The sequence below is a fragment of the Nelumbo lutea genome, chromosome 8 (genome assembly GCF_056320005.1).
Source record: "Nelumbo lutea isolate HS-2025 chromosome 8, American lotus-T2T, whole genome shotgun sequence".
NCBI lineage: Eukaryota > Viridiplantae > Streptophyta > Magnoliopsida > Proteales > Nelumbonaceae > Nelumbo > Nelumbo lutea.
In genome coordinates this window covers 54,603,622-54,627,396 of record NC_142691.1, presented here as the reverse complement: position 1 = coordinate 54,627,396, position 23,775 = coordinate 54,603,622, and the positions used below count along the sequence as shown (strand labels likewise).

General features: G+C 37.1%; 2 protein-coding genes across 2 annotated transcripts; both read left to right on the top strand.

The window, feature by feature from the left end:
- The first annotated feature begins 780 nt into the window (after positions 1 to 780).
- LOC148844240 (mitochondrial import receptor subunit TOM7-1-like) lies at positions 781 to 1,382 on the top strand. The gene has a single exon (XM_088957616.1). It carries the CDS (start codon positions 898 to 900, stop codon positions 1,108 to 1,110), a length of 213 nt encoding a protein of 70 aa, XP_088813742.1. The 5' UTR covers positions 781 to 897; the 3' UTR covers positions 1,111 to 1,382.
- Positions 1,383 to 14,937: 13,555 nt separating this feature from the next.
- On the top strand, positions 14,938 to 19,063 carry LOC148844239 (uncharacterized). The gene is made up of 8 exons (XM_088957137.1): positions 14,938 to 15,968; positions 16,044 to 16,176; positions 16,262 to 16,477; positions 16,584 to 16,739; positions 16,841 to 17,093; positions 17,177 to 17,577; positions 17,829 to 17,945; positions 18,089 to 19,063. The coding sequence occupies exons 1-8, from the start codon at positions 14,938 to 14,940 to the stop codon at positions 18,422 to 18,424; spliced, it is 2,643 nt and encodes an 880-aa protein (XP_088813263.1). The 3' UTR covers positions 18,425 to 19,063.
- The last annotated feature ends 4,712 nt before the right edge of the window (positions 19,064 to 23,775 follow it).

The following is a 23,775-nucleotide window of genomic DNA, read 5'->3' as shown; positions in this document are numbered from 1 at the left end:
AATTTGGCCGTTTAACAAGCCCGCATGGGTCCCGACTAGCTTTTATTAAACTCGATTTGGGGATTCTCTGAGTTCCTTAGCTCATGTAATGTCAGGAGCCTCTGTGCGAAAGCCATCTCATTCTCTCAAATAGGGCTGTTCATAAGAAGACCCAACTCGACCAAATCGACCAACCCGAACCGACCCAACCCGATTCGACCGGGTTTTCTTTAGCACCGGTCGGTTTTGGGTTGTAAAAAATCATAAACTGAACTGACTTAATAATTAATAGTTACAACCTACTTAGTTCCTAAATGGAGAAATTTTCATCCCCGTTAGCGGAGACGGGGAGAGCACTCCCCGCGAACCCCGATCCCCACTAATATATATATATATATATATATATATATATAAATATGTAAACATATATCTATATATTAATATTTTTAAAAACATATTTGAATATTTTTTAATACAATTATAAATATTAATTTTTTTATTTTTATTTTTTTTAAATAAATAAATAAATAAAAATAAAATGGTTAACATTATAAAGAATCACGAAAAATGAGGATCCCGCGGGAATAACGATCTCCGTGGGAATGGGGATGGGGATAATCTTGTCCCCGACTCCCCGTTAGGGGGATGGGGGGGAAAGAGGCCCCATGTCCCCGCCCCGCCCCGTTGCCATTCCCAGGTGGAGGAGAAATGCCTGAGTCGATGTACATTGACAACATTACCCTTTTGTAAAGTCGGGTGGATTTTTCATTTGTCATTTCCGAATACTGCAAGGGTTTGTTTTGTAACGGAAAAATGTCTCTAGAATAAAATAGCACTGTCTTGTTCTTCGTATAAACTGTACGAATCTAGGGTTAGGGTTTTAGAGAGTTGAAAGAAGAGGAAGAAGAAGGAAGATCGATGGCTACCAGGGTTGCTCTGAAAGCGAAAGGCAAGAAGGGCCCAAAGGCCTCGGAGGAGCGATCGACGGTCAGGTGCTTGAAGGAATGGAGCACTTGGACGATGAAGAAGGCCAAGGTCATAACTCACTATGGTTTCATCCCCCTTGTCATCATCATTGGCATGAACTCGGAGCCAAAACCAACGCTCTCTCAGCTCCTCACCCCCTTCTGAGCCGAAATCTTGGATGCCCAGATCGCGAAATCGGTTCAATGCGGTGATTTCTCTGCTGTTTCTCGTCGATGGGTCGACCCCTATTCGTCGAATTTACAAGAGCAAATCTACTTTTTGGTTTTTTCCTTTACCCTTGTAGGCCATGCCTTTTTACCTTTGTTTGAATCTGCAATATAGCCAGATCGCTTCTGTTGAAATGTTTTGATAAGTATACCCTGCTGGTTATCGGTGAATCTTATACATGAAATAAGATCTTGGTTTTTTTCTCTTTACTGGCTTTGGTTCGGCGTTGTATATAAGCAAATGTCTATACTCACCGTGGCTATCTGTTCTAATCCGTTGATTTGGACATGGTTTTAGTTTTCTTTGTTTGATTGTTCAGTGCTAACTAATCCAAAGAAATGTGGAAGCTCCAATACCTGTTTGCTTACAGTTGGTTCTGTTGATAGATTGAAAAATAACATTCTGAGGTTGATACAATAGTTGCTCAGTTGGTGTTTCTATGTTTGAAGCTTGGTTTTTGTTCCCTCTTTTCAATTGATCCAAGGTTATAAAGGGATAGGCTATGGGAGAGGACATGAATATGAGTGCTCAAATCAGCATTCAACTTGAGCTTGATGATCCCCTGTCTTTTAAATAAAGGTTGTTGTGTTATTGAGATGAATCTGCATGGCTTCTTGCTGGGTATAATCTGTTTGTGCATTGAAGTCTGTAGTACCCAAATTTATATGTCTTTCAAATCCACGGTTCTTCTATTTTTGGTCCTGTAGTGACTCGGTGAATCTATGATTCAATTGATTGCTTCTTTTGTTCTCTTTGATTCATGGTATATATATTGTTGCAAAAAAGAAAAATATTTATACCATGATTAGATTCTACTTTGCCATTTTGTTTGCTATGCAATTTGTTCATCTGAATTTGATCTTGGAACTTCCCTCTGTGATTGCATTGTATTTTCCCCCAAGTCTGGATCCTTTATTTATAGTATGATATTCATGAAGAACCTGAATAGATGTGTCTTCTGTACATGCATATTTGAGAGAGTATCAAGTCTTTTGTGACTAATTGAAACTATAAAATAAAAAGAAAAAGCTAAAGCCTCCTATTAGAGAACCAAAGAAAACCTCAAATTCACCTGATAGGAACCCTAGGTTCTTTGTCCCTTTCATTTTCTCTCTTTCCCTGATCTGCTTCTTGACACTCCCTTGATGCTTCACAAAAATCATTGTCTTTGATTCTGTATGTTCTTCAAGCTAGTGTTTGATTCTTCATCAGGAAATTCTAATTTTGAAGACACCCACAACCAAACTTTATGGCTTTCCTCCATCCTATTCTCAAACAGAAATAGATCAAACCCTTTTGGCTTTCCCCCCTTTCTCTTTTCTCCACCTTTGCAAACACCACCGAGTGATGACAGTGGTTTTTCAAGCTGTAATGGACACCTTTTTCTTCTTTCTATTCTCTCTGCTGCTGCAAATGCCACCGGATGACGATGGTGTTGTTTTTAGAGCGGTAATGGGCTTTCTCTGAAACTAGAATGAAGAGGGCTTCAATTTCAGGGATGTGGTAGCTGATGATGAGCCACGTTGTTCTCTAAATAATGACGATGAACCTTTCCTCCCTCGAAATCGAAGCACTATTCTGTTGCCACTGTTTGCCCCATTGTAAAAATTTCTAGTGTCTTTTGCTGTAGTGGGGCTCGGGGGAAGAAAGATAAATAAGAGGAGAGGAAGAGGGAGTAAGAGAAGAGAAACTTGGGGGGAAGAAAGAGGAAGAAGAAAAGGAGAGGAACAGGGAGTGAAAGAGACAGTGAAGAGGAACTGGCGGGGAAGAAAATGGCATGATGCTGTTGCCTGTGGAGAAGAAAACAGAAAGTCCTAAATGTTTTATCAAGTCTATGTTTGGTTTGAAGAGAAAGGAAGGAAAAGGAATGAAAACCTATACAAAGTTTGTAAAGGTTTCTTTGCTTTTCCCTTCCTTTCCTTACTTTTTCCCTCAAATCATAGCCTAAAGGGATGACCTATTTGTTTTATGTGGAGCCATCTTATAAGGTATAAGTAGTTGCCTCAAACATGAGTATATATACAAGTAATTATTCCGTATGTTGACGGCATCATGTGTTAACGTGGAATTCATTCAGCTCCTGCAACTGGTTGCCACCCTGTGCTCATTCTTAAATAAACTTCATTTATTCTTTCTCATAGCCCTTGGCAACAAGCAATCTGGACTCTTTCCATTCCCAGTGGAGCATTTGTTGGAATAACTTCTGAAAATTATGGTAGTTCTTGGACAAGGCATGAAAACAATATAAAACAAATCTTTGTAACTTGTGGGTTGCTATACTACAACTTTGAATGCGTAAGTCGCTTTGGTGGTTTGAGATTATCCACCAACAGAATGTTCACAATAGATTTTACATCACCATCAACAATTGCGTTGGAAAGGTGGAGTGCCGGGGCCATACATTCATCAATTTACAGCCTTGCGTTGAAATCTCAAGCCTAGATAGGGAGGTCCAATCATGACGCTCATTGTAATGGTTTAGCAGATAGAAAATTTCCTAAAAGCTCAATCATTATTTTGGTAAAATTATAAAGACCCCCTTGTATGGGGTTAATGAAAAGTACCCCTGAACTTTTATTTGTGATAAAGTCCTTGAATTTTCACAAGCGAAAATCAGTTAAAATAACAAGAATTATTTCATTAATATAGAAAAAACAAATTTCTTTTAAATTCTTGTTTGATTTCTTTGTCATGAATGTCTCTCTTCATATTAAAATATAAAAAATATTCACCTCTTTCTCCAATGAATCAATTTAAACCTCTACCATTTTATCTAAATATTGAATCTAGCAAGAAAAGTGCGAGTCTTTGTTTCAAATGAAAGTTTAGGGGGGTAATTGTCATTGACCCCATAGTATAGTGGTCTTTGTAATTTACTCTTTTGTGCTTAGGAAGTTAGGTCTATTAAAAGTGGTCCAAAAATAGTAAAGTGGGTAAAAATAAAAGAAAAGTGTCACTTTGGGGTGAACACTTAACCTGGTTATGTTCACCTGTGGAGTGTTTTTATCCAAGGTTTTAAAAATTGACCTAGAAATGAAACTACTTTGGCTACTAGTTTTTGGGTTGAAAGGTTTGAATGTCGAGTCTGAGTAGATCAGCTTGTGACATTTTCAAAAATTTTTAAAATAATTAAAATAATAAAGGGCCTGGAAACCATTGTCCATTGAGCAATTTAGCGGTTCAATTGTTTGGTTCCAATTCAACAAATTTTTTTTTTTTGGGAAAATTCAGACAAAGTGAAAAATGAACCAAATAGGTGACTCCCAAGTTGAACAGTTTGACCACCTAAATCAACAATGGTTTTAAAACATGTCTTTATCCCCAATTGTGTTGCTATGTGTAAGATTCTTTAGTTGGTTAGACCTTTTTATTTTTTTATGTAAATTGCATATTAGTGTCCTATACTTTGGGGGTAGTCTCACTAGGGTTGTCAATTGGCTGGGTCTACCTAATGGACCTAAATCGATTATTGGTTTTGGTCCATGGTTTTGTCCCAATTAATAATTGGGCTGGTTTCTATTCTTGCCTGTCCCAAACCGATTAGGACTAGGAACAAATTATTAGTTTCTAATAATTTTATCATATTTTAAGTTTGAAATGGTAAACTTGATAGATAATAAATAAGATAATATTAGTTAAAAATGTTTAATTTTTAACATATAAATAATTTAGTATTTTTATCATTTTTATCAAGGTTATGTTATCAAAATTTAAAATTTAATTTATTATTTAAAGAAATAAATATAGTTTTTAGAATAATTGAGACTATTGGTTTTGGACCTGATAGACCCGCTTATTAATTAGGATAGTTCTTGGTTTATGATTTTGTCTTGATTAATAATTGATTCATGGTTCTTGATTTATGATTTTGTCTTGATTAATAATCGCTTCACAGTTTTTGGTTTATGATTTTGTCTTGATTAATAATCGATTTGGGATTGGTTCTGCCTGAATCCGACCAAATCCGAAGTTGACAGCCCTATGCCTTACTTTCGTAGAAGTTTAAACCATGCCATTAGTATCTAAACTCCAAAAAACTATCACTTTAGGCCCTACCGTTCACATTCCGTTAGTTATTTGATGCATGCTATGTCACATGCGATTTGAAACTTTCAAAATCCTAAAATCACCCTTTAGAAGTCCTCGAGACTAAATCAGAACAATAGTGACCAGAGTCCCAAACTCACCACTGGCACTAGTCCACTTCCTCTTGAAGATGCCCCAATGCCCTGTCAAAGTCACCCATCGAAGTTATAGTTAAGAATTCCTTGACTTGACACTTAACAATCTTGGGCGAATGGAGTGAGTCCCCTTGATATAGGCGACTTATGAAAGATACCAATGGAGTGAGTCACCTCCAAAGTACAATGAGAGTACTAATAGTGTGTTAACAACATTTTTAGTAAGCTTTTCTGTGCTTAATACTCATAAAAGTTAATTTTCTACAATTGATGAAGCGGAAGCTCTGCTTAATTGGTTGCCATGCTTTAACTAAGGAAGTTCCAAAAAAATCTAGCATTAAGGATGTTAAAGATCTTAAAGGCTTTGGAGGTGCTAAAGACGGATTTATTACTATATCTCAATAAGAATACATGATCACTACATTAAGTTATACTTAATTGGGCCGATTTGGTTCACAAGAATAGAGGTTTGGAATCAGAATTGGAATGAATCGTTTTGATTCCAACTATTCGATTGGATGGAACCCAAATCCCATTCCCATTGTTGCTGGAATGGCATTCTCCCATTTGAGAGAATGTCCATTCTCTCCTCCTCCTTTGGCAATGCAATCCATTCCAGCTTATTCCAATTTCCATTCTAATTCTTCTCGGAACTAAATAAACTATGGGAATAAACCCTTAATTGATTTTATTTTTCTTAGATCTTGATGTATTTAATTGTATGATGCATTCCATAAATGCTCAACTATACTGAACTTAGTTAAATTCTCCTCAGAAACCACAATCATTATTAGGTTTGGTTTCTTGGCTTTCATGAGCTTTAATCTATACTATATAAAAGTGTGGATGCAATGTGAAACTTTTTTGGACTAAAATTACCCATATTTCTTTGTTTGAGAAAGGGTATAAAAGTCATAGTTAGGTAATAAAATTTTTAAAATAGAAATAAATGTAGAAAATTACAAAAAATGTAGAAAAAATTAGGCATACTAATGATATTTTTTTATTAATCAAATTAAACAAAATAAGTGTAATAAACAAGAATTATTTTTATTGATAATGAAAATGAAATGCATAATTTATAACTGGCCAAAAATGAAATATAAAAATTAATAATAAATAGTTCAACTTTTGGGTTAAATGTGTTGACCTTTAATGTCATAAAGTTTAACCTTTAATGTCATAAATAAATAATAAACATTAATAAAATATAGAAATATAAAAATGAAAAAATACATACATTTTGCAAAAAAAAAAAAGCATTCAAGCACATGTATAATATCATATTTATCATATTAAATAAAAAGTAAATGTTACATATCAAAATTACTTTTACACACAAAAATACAAAAAAAAAAATTGAACACATCTATAATTTTATATTTACACAATTAAAAATATGAATAAGATTGTGTAACTTTCTTTTAACAAAAATGCTTATTTTTGAATTTAGTCCCTATTTAATTTAAGGTTTCAATTGTAAATTAAACTACTACTTTTTGCCTCATTTAATTCTCTTTATTTAAATCTTATATTTTTTAATAATTGAACAAAAGAAAAAAGATACACTAAAAAGATACTTGAAATTTCACGATTTGATCCGGTTATCACATATTTGGATGTGGTGTTTATAAAATCAGATTTGGATTTTGCAATTTGCATCCTATTAATAATAAAAAATATAAAATATAAAACAAAAAATAAAAAATACATAAAGTTCATAGAAAATTTTGGATATATTATTACTATCATTATCATTATCTAGAATTACCACGTGCAAAGCATGTGCACACTTACTAGTAAGTTATAAAAGTTAGAAAAATACTTATTGAAAGATAATGGAAGTTTTCAATCCTCTAGGCAAAATGTGCCAAGGTTTCTAAGCATTTGGGCCATCAATCAGGTAAATTGGTCTTGACTGTGTCAAGTAGTTGACTACTCAAAAACATGTATCGACTAATTATGATAGCTAATGCATGCATTGCAAAGACTATAAGAAGTAGTTAACTACCTCAAATACATGTGTCAATTAACTATGATATTTGAGGCATGGAAAGTAATGATGTATGAACTACATAGTAATGATGTATGAACTACTAATTGACTAAGTTCAATGAGTCAACTACATAGTAATGATGTATGAACTACTCAAATTGACTAAGTTCAAAGTCTTACTAATCGATTGATAAGGAGGGACCATTCAATTAATAAAGAAAAAGGATTCCTCCATTTGTATTGTAGCCGATTATTAAATGTACAATCGTCTACTATAGAGAAGATTTGTTTGAAGGTTCCAATGTCTACTACTACTATTATTGAAAATCTTTCTAACATGTTAGGGAAAATTTGAATCATTTCTAAAGAAAGTAAAATCCTTTGAATGGCTAGAAAATAGTCACTTGCTCTCAAATCCTCTATTAATAGAGGAGTTCAACTTGATTCAAAAGGCAAGAAAGCAACAATTAAGTTTGAATCAAGGCTTAAGAAAAACATGTGCATCCACTTGTACATATTGTAAATAATTGATTTTTAGAGAGAGCAAGATAGAGCTAGAGTCTTTCTAGAGAAAAAGATCTCTATGCTTTATCAGTTTTATACGTGAGCTTTGTTGAGAAGCCATTGAGCTTGTTCTCACCCATCTATTGGTATTTTCCTCCATGAATTGAACATTTATGAGTACTCTAGAAATTGAGTATAGTTTGAGTTGTATTGGTTATATCTACCTATTGAAAGACTACTCTTGTTGTAAACCTACTCTTGTGCTATATAAATGAAGAATTTTGAGCAGGTAAGTGTTTCAACTTGTTAAACACAATTTTAAGGTCTTGTTAGCAAATCCCAATTATAAAGTATTGCAAGCACCTGGAAGCCTTGTTGGTTTGGGTCTTGTTGGCACTTGTATAAGTCCAAGTAGAAGACACTATCCATAGTACTTTGCTTGCATTTGACAATAATTTTCTTTTATTGTATCCTTTAGCATAGTTTAATTAGGGGTGCAAGTCACATATGTTGGGCTGTATGTATTGTATGAATGTGTATAGTGGGAGTCCGGATCTCCTTCCCACAATAACTCTGGTCACGTCTACCTACATACCATCACAACCACACATAGAGAACATCTCATTCTCCTAGTATTATGCATGGGGAGATGTTCCCAATGCACGGGGGTAGTGTGTTGTGGATAGACGTGGGCAGGAGATCCGGAGTCATATAGTGGAGCCGAGCCTGGGCACGAGTTGATCAATGAACCCACTCTAAAACTATACATGTATGCATTTATGCAAATATGTATGCATATATGTAAATATGTATATAAATATATGTGTACATATGTATGTATGTATATAGTTGGGCTGGGCTTGAGTTGGGACAAGGTGGGGTTGGGCTTGGGCCTAGCTAAAGACTAAAAATCCCATATAAAATTTCAGGTTGGGTTGGTTTGGACTCAAGTTGAGCTCGCCCAAATTACACCCCTAAGGCCAAATTTGGGAGTGCTTATGTTAACAATAAGTGTTTCATGTTGGGTGTTTGGTGGTCTTTTTCTCCAATAAACATTAAAAAAAAAAAAACAGCACTTGTGATTCATTTGTCCTTATTTTCTTTCAAATTTTCAAAATATACCATGATTTTTTCAAACTCATGTGGGTTATAGGCATACTCTCTCTCTCTCTCTCTCTCTCTCTCTCTCTCTCCTATTTCTATCATTGGTATATATGGTGAGAAGACGATGGAGGAGATGTACCACTGGTTGGATCGTTTAAAAATGTAAAAAATGAAAGATGTGTGCTGGTTGGAGAATATATATAATGGAGAAGAAAACATGAAATTTCAAAACCTATGTCTTTGGCATTCGAAGGGCGTAACTGGTATCCTAAAAATTAACTAGGGAAAATTGTGAGAGAAAAAAATTGAATAAGTGCTTATTATATAAGCACTTAAAAAATTGCAATTTTGACTTATCCAATAAGCACTTATTTTGGACTTATTTCCCAAATGTCAGTAAGTGCTTAATAGCATGATCCCAACCCTAAATAAATGTTTATTTGAATAAGTACTTATTTCTAAGGGAAAATTTTTGATTAATACCCTGTACTTTGGGCCTAGTGCCACTTTGGTCCTCAAACTTTAAAATGCGACAATTTGGTACCTGAACTATCAAAACGTGACAATCCATTACGTGCCATTAATCAAATATTAACTGATGAGGGCGGATTTGGCCCTCCAATGATCTTGTGACATCTAGCACCTCATGCTAACTAAGTGCAGCCCCTTGACAGCTAGACAACTCGAAGCTTGCCATAGGCAGCTCGCCATCATGCATCACTCACAGGTAGCTCGCCACTAGGCATCTCGCCATCATGCAACACTCACAGGCAGCTCGCCACTAGGCAGCTCGCCATCATTGCAACACACAAGTAGCTTGCCACTAGGCAGCTCGCCATCATGTAGCCTGGCACCTCAGAACAACTAGGCGACACCCGGGACCACTTTGACAACAACTTGCCTTTGCTAAGTTAATGGTGTCCCACCAGGCGTGGCCTGGCACTGGCGCGGACTCGCACGAGCGTGGCCTAGCACAGGTGCGGCCTGGCACTGGCACGACCTGGCCCTGGCACGAGCTGCCAGCTTGGCCCTGGCACGAGCTGGTGGCCTAGCCCAGGCACCGACTTGGCGGCCTGACACAGGCACCAACCTGACAACCTCGAGGAACACACCTCCGTACCTCGCATTTTACGGGATTGTGACTTGTAACGACTATATTAGTTCACCAACTCCTCAGTTCTAACGAGAAGGGACAATTTTACCGTTTGATGGCATTTCACCCACCTAACATGCAAGCCAGTCCCATCACAGTTGGGATCCAGGAACTGCTCCACCTAACCCATGATGACTCCAGTATAAAAGACCTCACCCCTAGGGGCGAAGGTAGGATGCAAAAAGGGATGGGTAACCTCTTCTCTCTAGCTCTCTCATTCTCTTATCATCTTCAAGCTCTCTACTACTATACTACGCTAACTTAGCCATCAGAGTGACCTCACCAGGTAAACACCCCCGTGTTCTCTGATTTAGTTATCGCAGGTCCCTAAGCTCCCACCGTTTACAAAGATGAGCAGATCATCGCCAGCAGGGAGTAGCCAGTTCAGTTCCCATCGTTACTGGTAGCCAGATCACCTCTTGCCGGTAGTAGTCGGGTTGCACTACACTAGGGAGCTCGTCATCAAGGTAGCTCACCTCTAGGCAGCTCATCGAGGTAGCTAACCTCTAGGCAGCTCATCAAGGTAGCTCACCTCCAAGCAGTTCATCAAGGTAGCTCACCTCCTAGCAGCTCATCAAGGTATTTCACCACCAGGCAGTTCACCACCAGGGAGCTCCACTTCAACCTCTGAGTCACAGGACACTTGGGAGCAGACGAGATGACGAGGTACTTAGCCAAAAAATTGACACATCACGAAAAAAAATGATACGTGACCGGAGCCGGTTACATCTATTGGCGCCGTCTATGGGAACATGCTACAAAAGCTAAGTTCTCATCCTACAAAAGCTAAGTTCTTATCTTACAAAAAGGCTAAGTCCTCTTCTCCCTGAAAGTTAAGTCCACCCCTTTTTAGAAACTTAAGCTCTCGCTTTATAGTTTTCATTTTTTATGAACTCAAAGACTGTGCAGGGAGCTAACAGACTAAGTAGCTCTAAGGCGGCCCCCTGGCGGCCTGCGCATGGCCTGGTGCGGCCTACGCGCGGCCTGCACACGGTCTGGCAGCCTTGCACACGAGCCGATCTGACACGACTTGGCACGAGCCCCGACCTGGCGGCCTGGCCTAGGCGCGAACTCACAAACTGAAAAGGCACCAGCCTAAAAAACAAGTAAGCAAGCTCTAGCTCACAGATTGTGATTTCTAGCTCGCAGTCTACTATGAGAGAACTGACTTAGCCATCGGAGCGACCACACCGAGTTAGCCACCCCGGGTCCTCTAACATTTAGTTCCTTGTAGGTCTCTAAAGAGCAACAAAGTTCAGGAGCGGACTACGGGTCCCTCCCAAAGCCTAAGGGCCACAACAAGACCCAGTTGCCTCTACGCCATGGGCAACACTTCAGGAGTGGACTACGGGTCCCTCTCAAAGCCTAAGGGCCACAACAAGACCCAGTCGCCTCTATGGCATGGGCAAAACTTTAGGAGGGGTCTACGGGTCCCTCCCAAAGCCTAAGGGCCAAAGCAAGACCCAGTCGCCTCTACGGCATGGGCAAAACTTCAGGAGCGGACTACGGGTCCCTCCCAAAGCCTAAGGGCCACAACAAGACCCAGTCGCCTCTACGGCATGGGCAAAGTTCAGGAGTGGACTATGGGTCCCTCCCAAAGCCTAAGGGCCACTACTGCTAAAAGACCTAGTCGCCTCTACGGCACAGGCAACACTACTACTGAAAGACCCAATCGCCTATACGGCATGGGCAACACTGCTGCTTAAGACCCAGTCGCCTCTACGGCATGGGCAACACTACTGCACAAGAGCTAGTCGCCTCATCGGCATGGACAAAGTCAACAAGAGTGGACTATAAGTCGCTCCCAGAACCTAAGGACTAAAGTACCAAACTGGCAGAGACCTCAGCACCTTACGGGCAGCTCGCTTCCAAGCAGCTCCTAGAGCCTAAGAAACTGAATCAACGCCTACGAGCTCATCGAATTACGGGCCAAAAGGAGAAATATACTCCTTTCACCGAGTTACTTTCAGCTCGGGAGTGGGGGGCAAATGATGAGGGTGGATTTGGCCCTCCAATGATCTTGTGACACCTGGCACCTCATGCCAACTAAGTGCTGTCCCTTGACAGCTAGACAGCTCGAAGCTCACCACTAGGCAGCTCGCCATCATGCATCACTCACAGGCAACTCGCCACCATGCAACACTCACAGGCAGCTCGCCATCATGCAACACTAACATGCATCTTGCCACTAGGCAACTCGCCATCATTGCAACACACAGGCAGCTCGCCATCATGTAGCCTAGCACCTCAGAACAACTAGGCGACACCCGAGACCACTTTGACAATAACTTGCCTTTGCTAAGTTGATGGTGTCCCACCAAGCACGACCTGGCACGAGCGCGGCCTGGCATGGGTGGGGCCTGGCACTAGCACGGCCTGGCATGAGTGCGGCCTAGCATAGGCGTGGCCTGGCACTGGCACAACCTAGCATTGGCACGACCTGGCACGAGCTGGCAGCCTAGCCCTGGCACGAGCTGGCAGCCTGGCCCTAGCACGAGCTGGTAGCTTGGCCTTGGCATGACCTGGCCCTTGCACGAGCTGGCGGCCTAGCCCAGGCACTGACCTAGTGGCCTAACACAGGCGCCAACTTGACAACCTCGAGGAACACACCTCCGTACCCCGCATTTTATGGGATTGTGATTTGTAACGGCTATTTTAGTTCACCAACTCCTCGATTCTGACGAGAAGGGACAATTTTACCGTTTGATGGCATTTCACCCACCTAACATGCAAGCCAGTCCCATCACAACTGGGATCTAGGAACTGCTCCACCTAACCCATGAGGACTCCAGTATATAAAGACCTCACCCCCAGGGGCGAAGGTAGGATGCGAAAAGGGATGGGTAACCTTTGCTCTTTAGCTCTCTCAGTCTCTTATCATCTTCAAGCTCTCTACTACTATACTGTGCTAACTTAGCCATCGGAGTGACCTCACCGGGTAAACACCCCCGGGTTCTCTGATTTAGTTCTTGCAGGTCCCTCAGCTCCCGCCACTTACAAAGATGAGCATATCATCGCCAGCAGGGAATAGCCAGTTCAGTTCCCATCGCTACTGGTAGCCAGATCACCTATTGCCAGTAGCAGTTGGGTTGCACTACACTAGGGAGCTCGTCATCAAGGTAGCTCACCTCTAGGCAGGTTATCAAGGTAGCTAACCTCCAGGCAGCTCATAAAGGTAGCTCACCTCCAAGCAGTTCATCAAGGTAGCTCATCTCCCAATAGCTCATCAAGGTAGTTCACCACCAAGCAATTCGCCAGTAGGGAGCTCCACTTCAGCCTCTGAGTCACAGGCCACTTGGGAGCAGATGAGATGACGAGGTACTTAGCCAAAAAATTGACACATCATGAAAAAAAAATGATACGTGACCGGAACCAGTTACATCATTAACCTACTGTTAAATGACATTTGAAAAATAAACAAATGTCTTTCAAGTGTCATTTAATTTTCTTTATCAACCATCTAAACTTTGACAAAAAATTAAGTCCCAAATCCTTGCTTGTTCCATTCAAGAAAGTTGGGGTCACCAAAATGCCCACACAAACGTGACCCCAACTTTCTTGAATAGAAGAAGAGGCAAGGATTTGAGGAGTTCAGATCTGCACCCCACAAGGGGGTGCTCCACAACGTCCCACAGTACATCCCCACCGTGTATTGGGAACATCTCCTGATGATGACATCATCATTTCTGGTACACCATCGGGAGATGTTCCCAATACATGGCGGGGATGTACTATGGGACGTTATGGGGCACATATGTGAACTCAGATTTTGGATGGTTGATAAAGAAAATTAGATGACATTCAAAGGGCATTTGTGTCTTTTTACAACTAATTAATGACAAATACTAAATTGCCATATTTTAAAAGTTCCGATATTAAATTGTCGCATTTTAAAGTTTGAGAGTTAAAGTGGCACTAGGGCTAAAGTACAGGATATTAATCGGAAATTTTAAACACTCCCAAACTTGGCCTAAGTATAATGAATACAGATTTACAACCGCACATCTCGCTTAATACCACGTATCACTATCAACCTTGATGCCAATCCTACTGTTAAGAGGTGAGTTTGTGACGATATTCATTTGAATAACGAGTACACGGTACTTTCTTAATTTCATTGCATATTAGGAATGGAGGGACAGATTGCACAAAGGGATGAATTAATGCCTAATGGAGGGAAGATTCACACCTATGAATGGAGCAAAAATAAAGGCGTGATTCACTACCATAAAAAATGAACCTGTCACATAATCATGTCTAGATGCATAATAACAGAAACAACAAATTTGCACGATCCATCTTATATTGCTTGGCGTTTCTCTCTCTCTCAAAACGAATGTAGAAGGAATAACAGCTTGATTCATCAGTTGCAACATAAGGCTGTTGTTTTTGTTTTGAAAACAAAATCACATATTCTAGCAAACACTACTCAACTAAGCAAAATCAATTCTTACTCAATACTTCTGGGCTCTTATATTAGAAAAGGGGCATGCCAAAAAAGACTTAAATAAAAATAATAAGAAATGATTTAATTGTTCATAATTAATTAATTTAAAGATGAATTAGACAATGGATAAAATGGAATGATGAAACAGGACTCATGTAACCGACTTATGTAAATGGGACACAAGGCTTTGATGATGATGATGATAAATATTATTCGACTGGCCTAATTAACATAACTTTCTGCATGGGACCCACGAATTTGATTCAAATTGGAAACCATCTAGTGTCTTGTGAATCTAGTACTCAAAAGACAATTGAACTAGTCTTTGTCATGAATCTATAAATGAGATTCCATGGGTCAGACACGTCTTCAACTCAAACATGGCAAGCCTCAAAATCACCAAGAAACATCACAAACACCTCAACAATCCCTTCGCTTCTCCCCCGAAAGCTCTTCCTTTCATCCATGGAGGCCTGTTCTTTAATCTACAAACAGTCCCTTCACAGAAGATCTTCGATTTTGGGAAGGATTTCCAGCTCAGTTGGAGCTCAATTGATGGTGGGTGTCTCTCTATTTCTCCCAAATCTCATCCCACGAGGCCCATCTGGTCTACCGTGCCAGGACAAGCCTTTGTTTCTGCAGCAATTGTAGAGACAGAGGCGGAAGAAAGCAGAGGTTCGTTTGTTATAAAAGATAAACGTGTTCATTCGATATGTAACCGTCAATATATTGAAGATATAAAGGTGATAAATCAATCTGATATCAGTGAAGTGGCAAAGTATCCTGATTTCCCATCTGGGTTCTGGTCAATGGACAATAAACTGGATTTCAAGGATACCTATTTCCCCATTTTACTCATAACAGGTTGGATTTTCTGCGACAAGAGGAGGAATAAGCAAAAACAGTTTCATTTTGAGAAACTCAGAGCTCATGGAGGCTTAGATTTAGAGACCGAGGAACATTCCATCTCTGACAAAAGATATTGGGTTTTGTTTGAACAGAAAAGCAGTAATCAAATTGCTTTCCAAGTGAAACTTGGAATACCCAATTCTGATTTGTACCGGAGAGCCTTGCCAAAGGTCCCCAGAAGCTTCAGGAGTTTAAGATGGAAGCTGGGCAGGCCTAAGAAACGACGTCTTGGGTGGTTTTGGTTTCTCTCAAGGCCAAGAGGTTTTGTTACAGTTAATCCTTCAGATGATGAAAGAGAAGAAGAGAAGCCTGGAGATTTTCCAGGGGTAAACAGAGTTTTTCTGACATATTCAAGTGAAACAGATGAGAAGTTCTACGGTTTTGGAGAGCAGTTCTCTCACATGGAGTTCAAAGGTAGAAGAGTACCAATTTTTGTTCAAGAGCAGGGCATTGGAAGAGGAGATCAACCCATCACTCTTGCAGCTAATCTGGTTAGCTACAGGTATATCTAAGACATTCTGAGCCTCAGATCAATTTAATTATACTTTTGTTCAATTTTAAACTTTTATTTTTACAGAGCTGGAGGTGACTGGAGTACTACCTATGCACCTTCTCCATTCTATATGACATCAAAGATGAGATCTCTTTACCTTGAAGGATACAATTATTCTGTTTTTGATCTAACAAAACCAGATAGAGTTCAGATAAAGGTAATTCCTTGAAGTTAATACATCTCAGAATATCCTCAAGGTAATCATTTCTCAAAGTTTCAGATTTTTCTGTTATTTCTTACAGATACATGGCGATTCGTTGCAAGGTAGAATACTCTATGGGAACTCACCAACTGACCTTATTGAACAATTCACAGAAGCCATTGGACGACCCCCTGAGCTTGCTAACTGGATCATCTCCGGAGCGGTGGTGGGAATGCAAGGTGGGACAGAGACAGTACGCAAGGTTTGGGATAAACTGAAAAATTATGATGTTCCCATCTCAGCGTTCTGGTTGCAGGTAGTTTTCTTACCTAATACAAGCATAGACATACACCTCCACCTTCACATAGACGCATATCTAAGTCAAATTCCATCTGAATGAGGATGTGGTGGATGGCATGTAGGATTGGGTGGGGCAGAGAAAGACTGTAATTGGGTCTCAGCTATGGTGGAATTGGGAAATTGACAGAGAACAGTACAGGGGATGGCAACAACTTCTGAAGGGTCTTGGTTCAGAGGATATTAAAGTGATGACTTACTGCAATCCTTGTCTAGCACCTGTAAATATATTGTTCCTCATTGATAATTGAGAGAGAGAATGACTAGAGAGGACAAGTCAAAAACAAGTTTCTGATTCTTTGCTAATTATTTGCCATCACAGGTTGATGAGAAGTTGAACAGAAGGAGAAACCTATTTGAGGAGGCCAAAAAGTTGGACATCTTAGTGAAACACAAGAGTGGAGAAATATATATGGTTCCAAACACAGCTTTTGATGTGGGGATGTTGGATCTGACACACCCAGATGCCTCACGATGGTTCAAGCAGATCTTACAGGAAATGGTAGATGATGGTGTCAGGGGATGGATGGCAGATTTTGGTGAAGGCCTGCCACTGGATGCATCACTCTATTCAGGTATGAAATTTTATTTTCTTATTTATCAAAAACGTAGAGAACTTCATATTTACCAACACTAATAGAGCATTCTCATTGATTAGGTGAGGATCCTATATCTGCCCATAACAGATATCCTGAGTTATGGGCCAAAATAAACCGGGAGTTTGTGGAAGAATGGCAATCTACTCAACTTGCAAGGGAAGAGAAGGACAAAGAAGAGTCTTTAGTCTTTTTCATGAGGGCTGGTTTTAGGGAAAGTCCCAAATGGGGTATGCTGTTTTGGGAAGGTGACCAGATGGTAAGCTGGCAGGCAAATGATGGAATCAAGAGTGCTGTTGTAGGCTTGCTTAGTAGTGGACTGTCTGGTTATGCCTTCAACCACAGTGACATTGGAGGCTACTGTGCAGTAAGATTACCTCTTATTAAGTATCAAAGAAGTGAAGAGTTGCTTTTGAGATGGATGGAACTGAATGCATTCAGTACAGTGTTTAGAACCCATGAAGTAAGTAAAAGTGGCTGCCTCCAACTTTACATAAAAACTTATAAGATTACATTGCCATAATCAAACAGGTTTATTTGCTCAAATGAAGTTTTCCAAACAACAGGATGAAGCTCTTAAATTACTTTGATGGAGCTGTCCAGGTTTGAGGCAATAAGCAGATATTAATCCCCAAATGTTGAAGAGTTCAAATTGATATTCTCCATTTTGACAATCCTAATAAGATACCAAGCAATTTTTTTTTTCTCAAACAGGGAAATAGACCATCTGCAAATATACAGTTCTATTCGAATAGCCGAACCTTGTCACATTTTGCACGCTTTGCCAAGGTTTACAAGGCTTGGAAATTTTACAGGATTCAACTTGTGAAGGTAATGTCAAGAATTTGTCAATACCTGTTTCTGTTTCACTTCGAAGCAAGTTTTTTTGTAAAAACACTATAACATCCAACTTACCTTACTACAATCTAATAGGTCTTTTTTATTGGATTCTTTCTTCTTTTGATTCAAATCAGGAAGCTGCACTCAAAGGTCTGCCTGTTTGCCGTCATCTCTTTCTCCACTTTCCGAACGATGAACATGTGCACAACATGACTTATCAACAGTTCTTGGTTGGCACAGAGATCCTAGTTGTGCCTGTTCTTGATAAAGGCAAGAAGGAAGTTAAGGCATATTTCCCACTAGGAGAAAGTTGCTCTTGGAAACACATTTGGACAGGGAAAACATTCAACAAACAGGGAACTGAAGTTTGGATAGAAGCTCCAGTTGGCTACCCTGCCATATTTGTGAAGTCTGCCTCTTCTGTAGGAGAAACTTTTCTGAAAAACCTAAGAGATCTAGGTGTTCTTTAACAACAGTTCTGAATGAAGCCCCAAGTCTCAAGTATTGTGGCATTCAGCCTCCTATCAAATCTCAACTAATGATCCTTATCCCAGCAAAAGCAGACACTGTTGACAAGCGGAGAAACTCATTTATACCCCTTGTAGTTCCTCTATACTTGCAAGTTCTTGATGATCCTGAAAGTACAGGTGTCAATTAAGTAGCTTAACATTCAAGGAGAGAACCACCAGCAAATTCTCAATGTCTTTCAGATTATCTGTACTGATTCCCCCCCCCCCCCCCCCCACAATTTGCTGCAGAGAGTTGGTTCACTGTCTTTCACCCCAGACGATGTGTATATATGCATCAATGGCTCTGAGTTTTCCAACGATGTAACAATAAGGTTGCTGTTTAGGTTTTGAAGACGGAAAGAAGTAGAATTTTAACAATGTAAGGGTGTAAAATTGTAAGAAGAGTTCAAATGTAACAGTCTAGCAATGTCTCCATCAATTTGATGCATTTTGTAGAAGAATCCAAAAATTGTATTTGTATACTAGTTAACTGAAGGGGATCCATCCGACGCACAGGATTTGTCAAGGGAAAATGAAGCTATAGAAATTAATAACTATCATGAGGAATGCAATGTTGTGTAAAATAATTAATCTTTTATTTTAGTAACTAGTAAGTGTGCATGTGTTTTGTACGTGACAATTCTAGATGATGACAATTATAGTAACAATATATCCAAAAATTTTCTATAAACTTTATGTATCTTTTATTTTTGTTTTTTATTATTAATCAGATGCAGATTGCAAAATCCAAATCTGATTACATAAACACCTCGTCAAAATATGTGATAATTAGATCGAATTGTAAAGTTTCAAATATCATTGGTAGGCCAGTTGCTTGGCTAGACTCTTTTTTTGTAGTGTTTTGTCATTTTTGTATATATTTTTCTTTAGTTCATTTGTCAAAAAAATGCAAGATTTAGATAAAGGGAATTAGATGGGGTGAAAATTAGTAGTTCAATTTATAATTTAAACTTTACAATTACAATGGACTAAATAAAAAAATGAGTATTTTAGTCATTGTTTTAAAAATCGAACTAATCCAGATAGTCAAACCATTTGGCTCGAGAATCAGTCAGGTTATCGGTTCCACTTTGGCCTTGAACTGCAAATTTACAAAAAACTATTGACATGGTCAAAGAACCACTGATCCGAATGGTTTAACTGTTAAAATGTTCAACCCAATTAATGGATCTTGGGTTGCTTTCAAACTATTTTCATATTTTTTATTTATTTTAAAATAAAAATTAGGAAATAAAAAAAATAACAAAAGAAACTTTCACATCTCATAATCTTATTCAGTTATTCCCAATGGCCAAAATTAGTTAAGGTTTTTATTTTTTTCATTTAGTTTTTGAGTTTTTTCATTTTTACGATCCCTTTTAAGTTGTAACAACAAAAAATTTGCAACTCCAATGAATAAATTGAAAAAATCAATGCAAGAGATGAGAGATTAAACACCGATCTTATATTAGAAATCCAAGATACACCAATGAAACAAATGATCTTGGATTTGATAAAGATTCAGAGAGATGAGAGATGTAAGAGACATAAAAAAAGGGCCAATGGTGCTTTAGTGGCAGTGATGATGAACATGGAGATATCTGCCATTGGTGGTTCCTTCTTCTTCTTCTTATTTGAATCTTCTTCTTCGGCAAATATATAGTACTTCTGCAACAATGAATGGTGAACATTGGGACAACCACCATTGGTGAAGCTTCCTTCTCTTTTTCTTGTTTTTGTTCTTCTCCTTCCCCTCCCCCTCCTCCTTTTCAAAGTTTCACACTCCCCTTTCATAATAATGTATATATACAATAAACTTTAACCTAATCCTAATCTAACGATCAAAATAAAAATTTACATTATATTTTATATCTTATCGGTTTGACTCACTCAAACTAGATGGTTGAACCACTTACCCAAAAATTAGAAGCCAAAGCGGTTCCATTTCGGTCGATTTTTAAAATCTTGATTTTAGTCAATAAAAAGTTCCATAATATTATTCATATTTTAATAGTAGTGTAAATATAGAATTATCAATGTCTTTAATTTTTTCTATAATTGTTTTTTGTATTTTGTGTGTAAAAATAATTTTGATATCTCATACTTACTTTTTGTTTAATATGATAAATATATGATATTATGTATTTGTATGAATGCTTTTTTTTTTTGCAAAATGTATATATTTTTTCATTTTTATATTTTTATATTTTATCATTTTTTATTATTCATTTATGAAATTTAAGGTTGACACATTTAACTCAAAAGTTGAACTATTTATTATTAATTTTTATATTTCATTTTTTCTACATTATGCATTTTATTTTCATTATCAATAAAATTAATTTTTGTTTATTACACTTATTTTTGTTTTTTAGTCAATTTTAAGATATATGGGTTTATGTTATTAAAAATATTGACATAGATCTAATCAATAGTATTTATTAGTGAAAAATAACTTAAAAATATAGGATTTAATTAGAGAAAATGGGATTTAGTGCCTTAAGTATAAGACTTGATGAGAGGGGACTAAATGATGTGGAAAGTAATATTTGAAGTTGCATTTTCAACTCTAACAATAATTAGAGATGGATTAAATACACAATTATGGCCATTTTAGTAGGCATTAAAGCTGACATTTAAAGTTAAAATGAAATTAACTTTTATACCCTTTCTTAAACAAAGAAGTAGAGGGTAATTTTAGTCTAAAAAACATTTCACATTACATGTTTATATATAGTATAGATTTGTTGCAAAAATAGTTAAGAAATTTAGTAATTTGGGTTAATTATATTAATTAGTTTAACAAAAACAATAAATTGTTGCTAATTACTTAATAAAATAATTATTTTTTATATTATCTCTTAGAGTTATATTTTATTTATTTCACTTTATTAATGATTAAAACTTACAATTTTTTAAATATTACTTAATATCTAAAATACTTAAATATTAGTAAGTATATAAAATTTGGTTGTAGTCATAATTAAATTAATCCAAGCTTGAGCTTAAGGTTTAAGACTTTGGATTGGGCTTTGGTATATCCTCAACTTGATACAACCCCCTGAGTTGCACCCCTAAGAGCAATGTGACATTTGTAATTAATTTGAACCAAATCGAGTGCAAACCAATTCATGAATTATTTTTCAACTTTTAACTATTTTTTAGATAAAAGTTATTAATATTGAAGGTGAAGGAGCTATGGGAGATGGACTACCCCATTGTGTGGCTTAATGAACCAAATAAAATAAAAGAGCATGAGCCAGATTTTGATACTGTATTAATAGTTTTTAAGGTTGCTTGGCTAAATTCAGTCCACACCCCAAGTGCAATAATATTTGTCTGGGCCTAAGATAGAGACAAGATTGCCCGTATTAATTATAAAACTATGATTTTTTTACAAATTAAAATTTTAATGTTATTTTTAGTCTATTATAAAAAGCTATATTAAATTTCTATCTGTATATTAATATAAAATTTGTTATTTAAGTATATATGTATATAACGTCCTAATCTAGCTTAGGGGTTGCTTAGCTTAAACCCTACCTGCTAAAGTTGTCAATGAACTCTGAAAGTCCAATACTCAATTTGACTATGAATTCGATTAGAACTATATAATTAATAATTGGATCATATGTGGATTTAACCCCATTTGATCCAACTAAAATCCAAGTCCTATAAAAGATTACTACTTTATGTATATATTTAGTATAAATATGTATACACATAGATAATATGTATAATTATATAAAGTTTATAATTGATAAATTTAGGGCCTATTTTCTTTACAGGAATAGGGGTTTGGAATCAAATTGGAATGGGCAATTCAAACTGTTTGGTTGAGCAGAATCATAATCCCATTCCCATTCCTGGTGGAATGGCATTCCCCCCTTTGTGGAAATGGCCATTTCCTCCTCTCCCTTGTGAATGAAATCCCATTCCAGCTGATTCCAATTCCTGTTTGAACCAAATAAACCATGGGAATAGACAATTTCAATTCCAGTTCTCACTCTAAACCAATTTGAATCCAATTTGCACTTTTTAAATCTTTTTGTCATTTTAAATGTAATAAGATGGTAGCGGATTAAATCTAAATGCAATCCAAAATCCAATATACTAATCAGATGTGGATATAGATATAGTGATTTAATAATCAAGTGTAGATGTGGATGCAGCTGATCCAATTTGAATCCAAACCGTTTACCACCATATTGCCCGCATTTTGTGTGGGCTTGATGTTGCGATCTAAGTTAGACCTCGTACAAAAGAAAATAGTTTCTTGATCTTGGAAATTTGTATGTCTAGCTGGGTTGGGCTAAGTTATAAATGATTATCCCTAAGTAGGACTCTTATGACACTAATTGGTTCATTATTAGTTTTGTTATTTTAATTAGTTTTTATTATTTTTATATGGAACACAAATGATTTATTTTATTATTTTTAATATTTTATTTTACTTTTTATAATTAGTTTTGATTTGCCTATGGATATCAATTATTTTTAAAAAGAATTGAAATGTATTTTAGTTTTTAATTTATGAACTACTAACTTTTATTATTATTATTATTATTATTATTATTATTATTATTATTATTATTATTATTATTATTATTTAATTTTTAATAGTTGCTAGATAAAAACTTGCTAAAGTTTAATATCTTTTATTGAACTTAATAATTTTTTATTAATTTTAGTTATTAGGTTTGAAATTATAAATTTTTGACAATTAACCAATTAAATATATTTTGAATATGAAATAACAATTTGGATGAGAGTCAAATTTGCTCCCTTTGGAATATAATAGACTAATAATAGGAGAGGCCTATAGAAATATGCTAAAATAGGTTGACTAATGTCTTAGAATTTTATTTCTCTAATTTAGGTGATTTAACTGTTTATGATATTTTTGTTAACTCATTTTTAATTCGTTATTTGTTTATAGGTTGGGTTGGGCCCATGCAAACCTTGAACTATTAAGCTAAACTTGGCCCTAAAATTTGTGGGCTTGGTGGAGCTAGGACTTGGGCCAAACTAAAATGATCGCCCCTAAAAAATTACTCTTGGTTTATTAGATTAATGGGGGAGGAGAGAGAATAAAATAAAAAACTATATCTATATACTACCTATAAAAGAGTAAATGCCCCTTCTTTCTAGAATTTTCAATGGACGTTTTCTACCCCACCCGTCTAAGCATATAGTGGGCATAAAGAGGGCATATATGTCCTTTACTCACTTCGGAAACTGCCCACTTATAACCGTTCATAAACTACCCATGAATTAATTATAAATAGTCTTGTCTTAGAGATATTGCCACA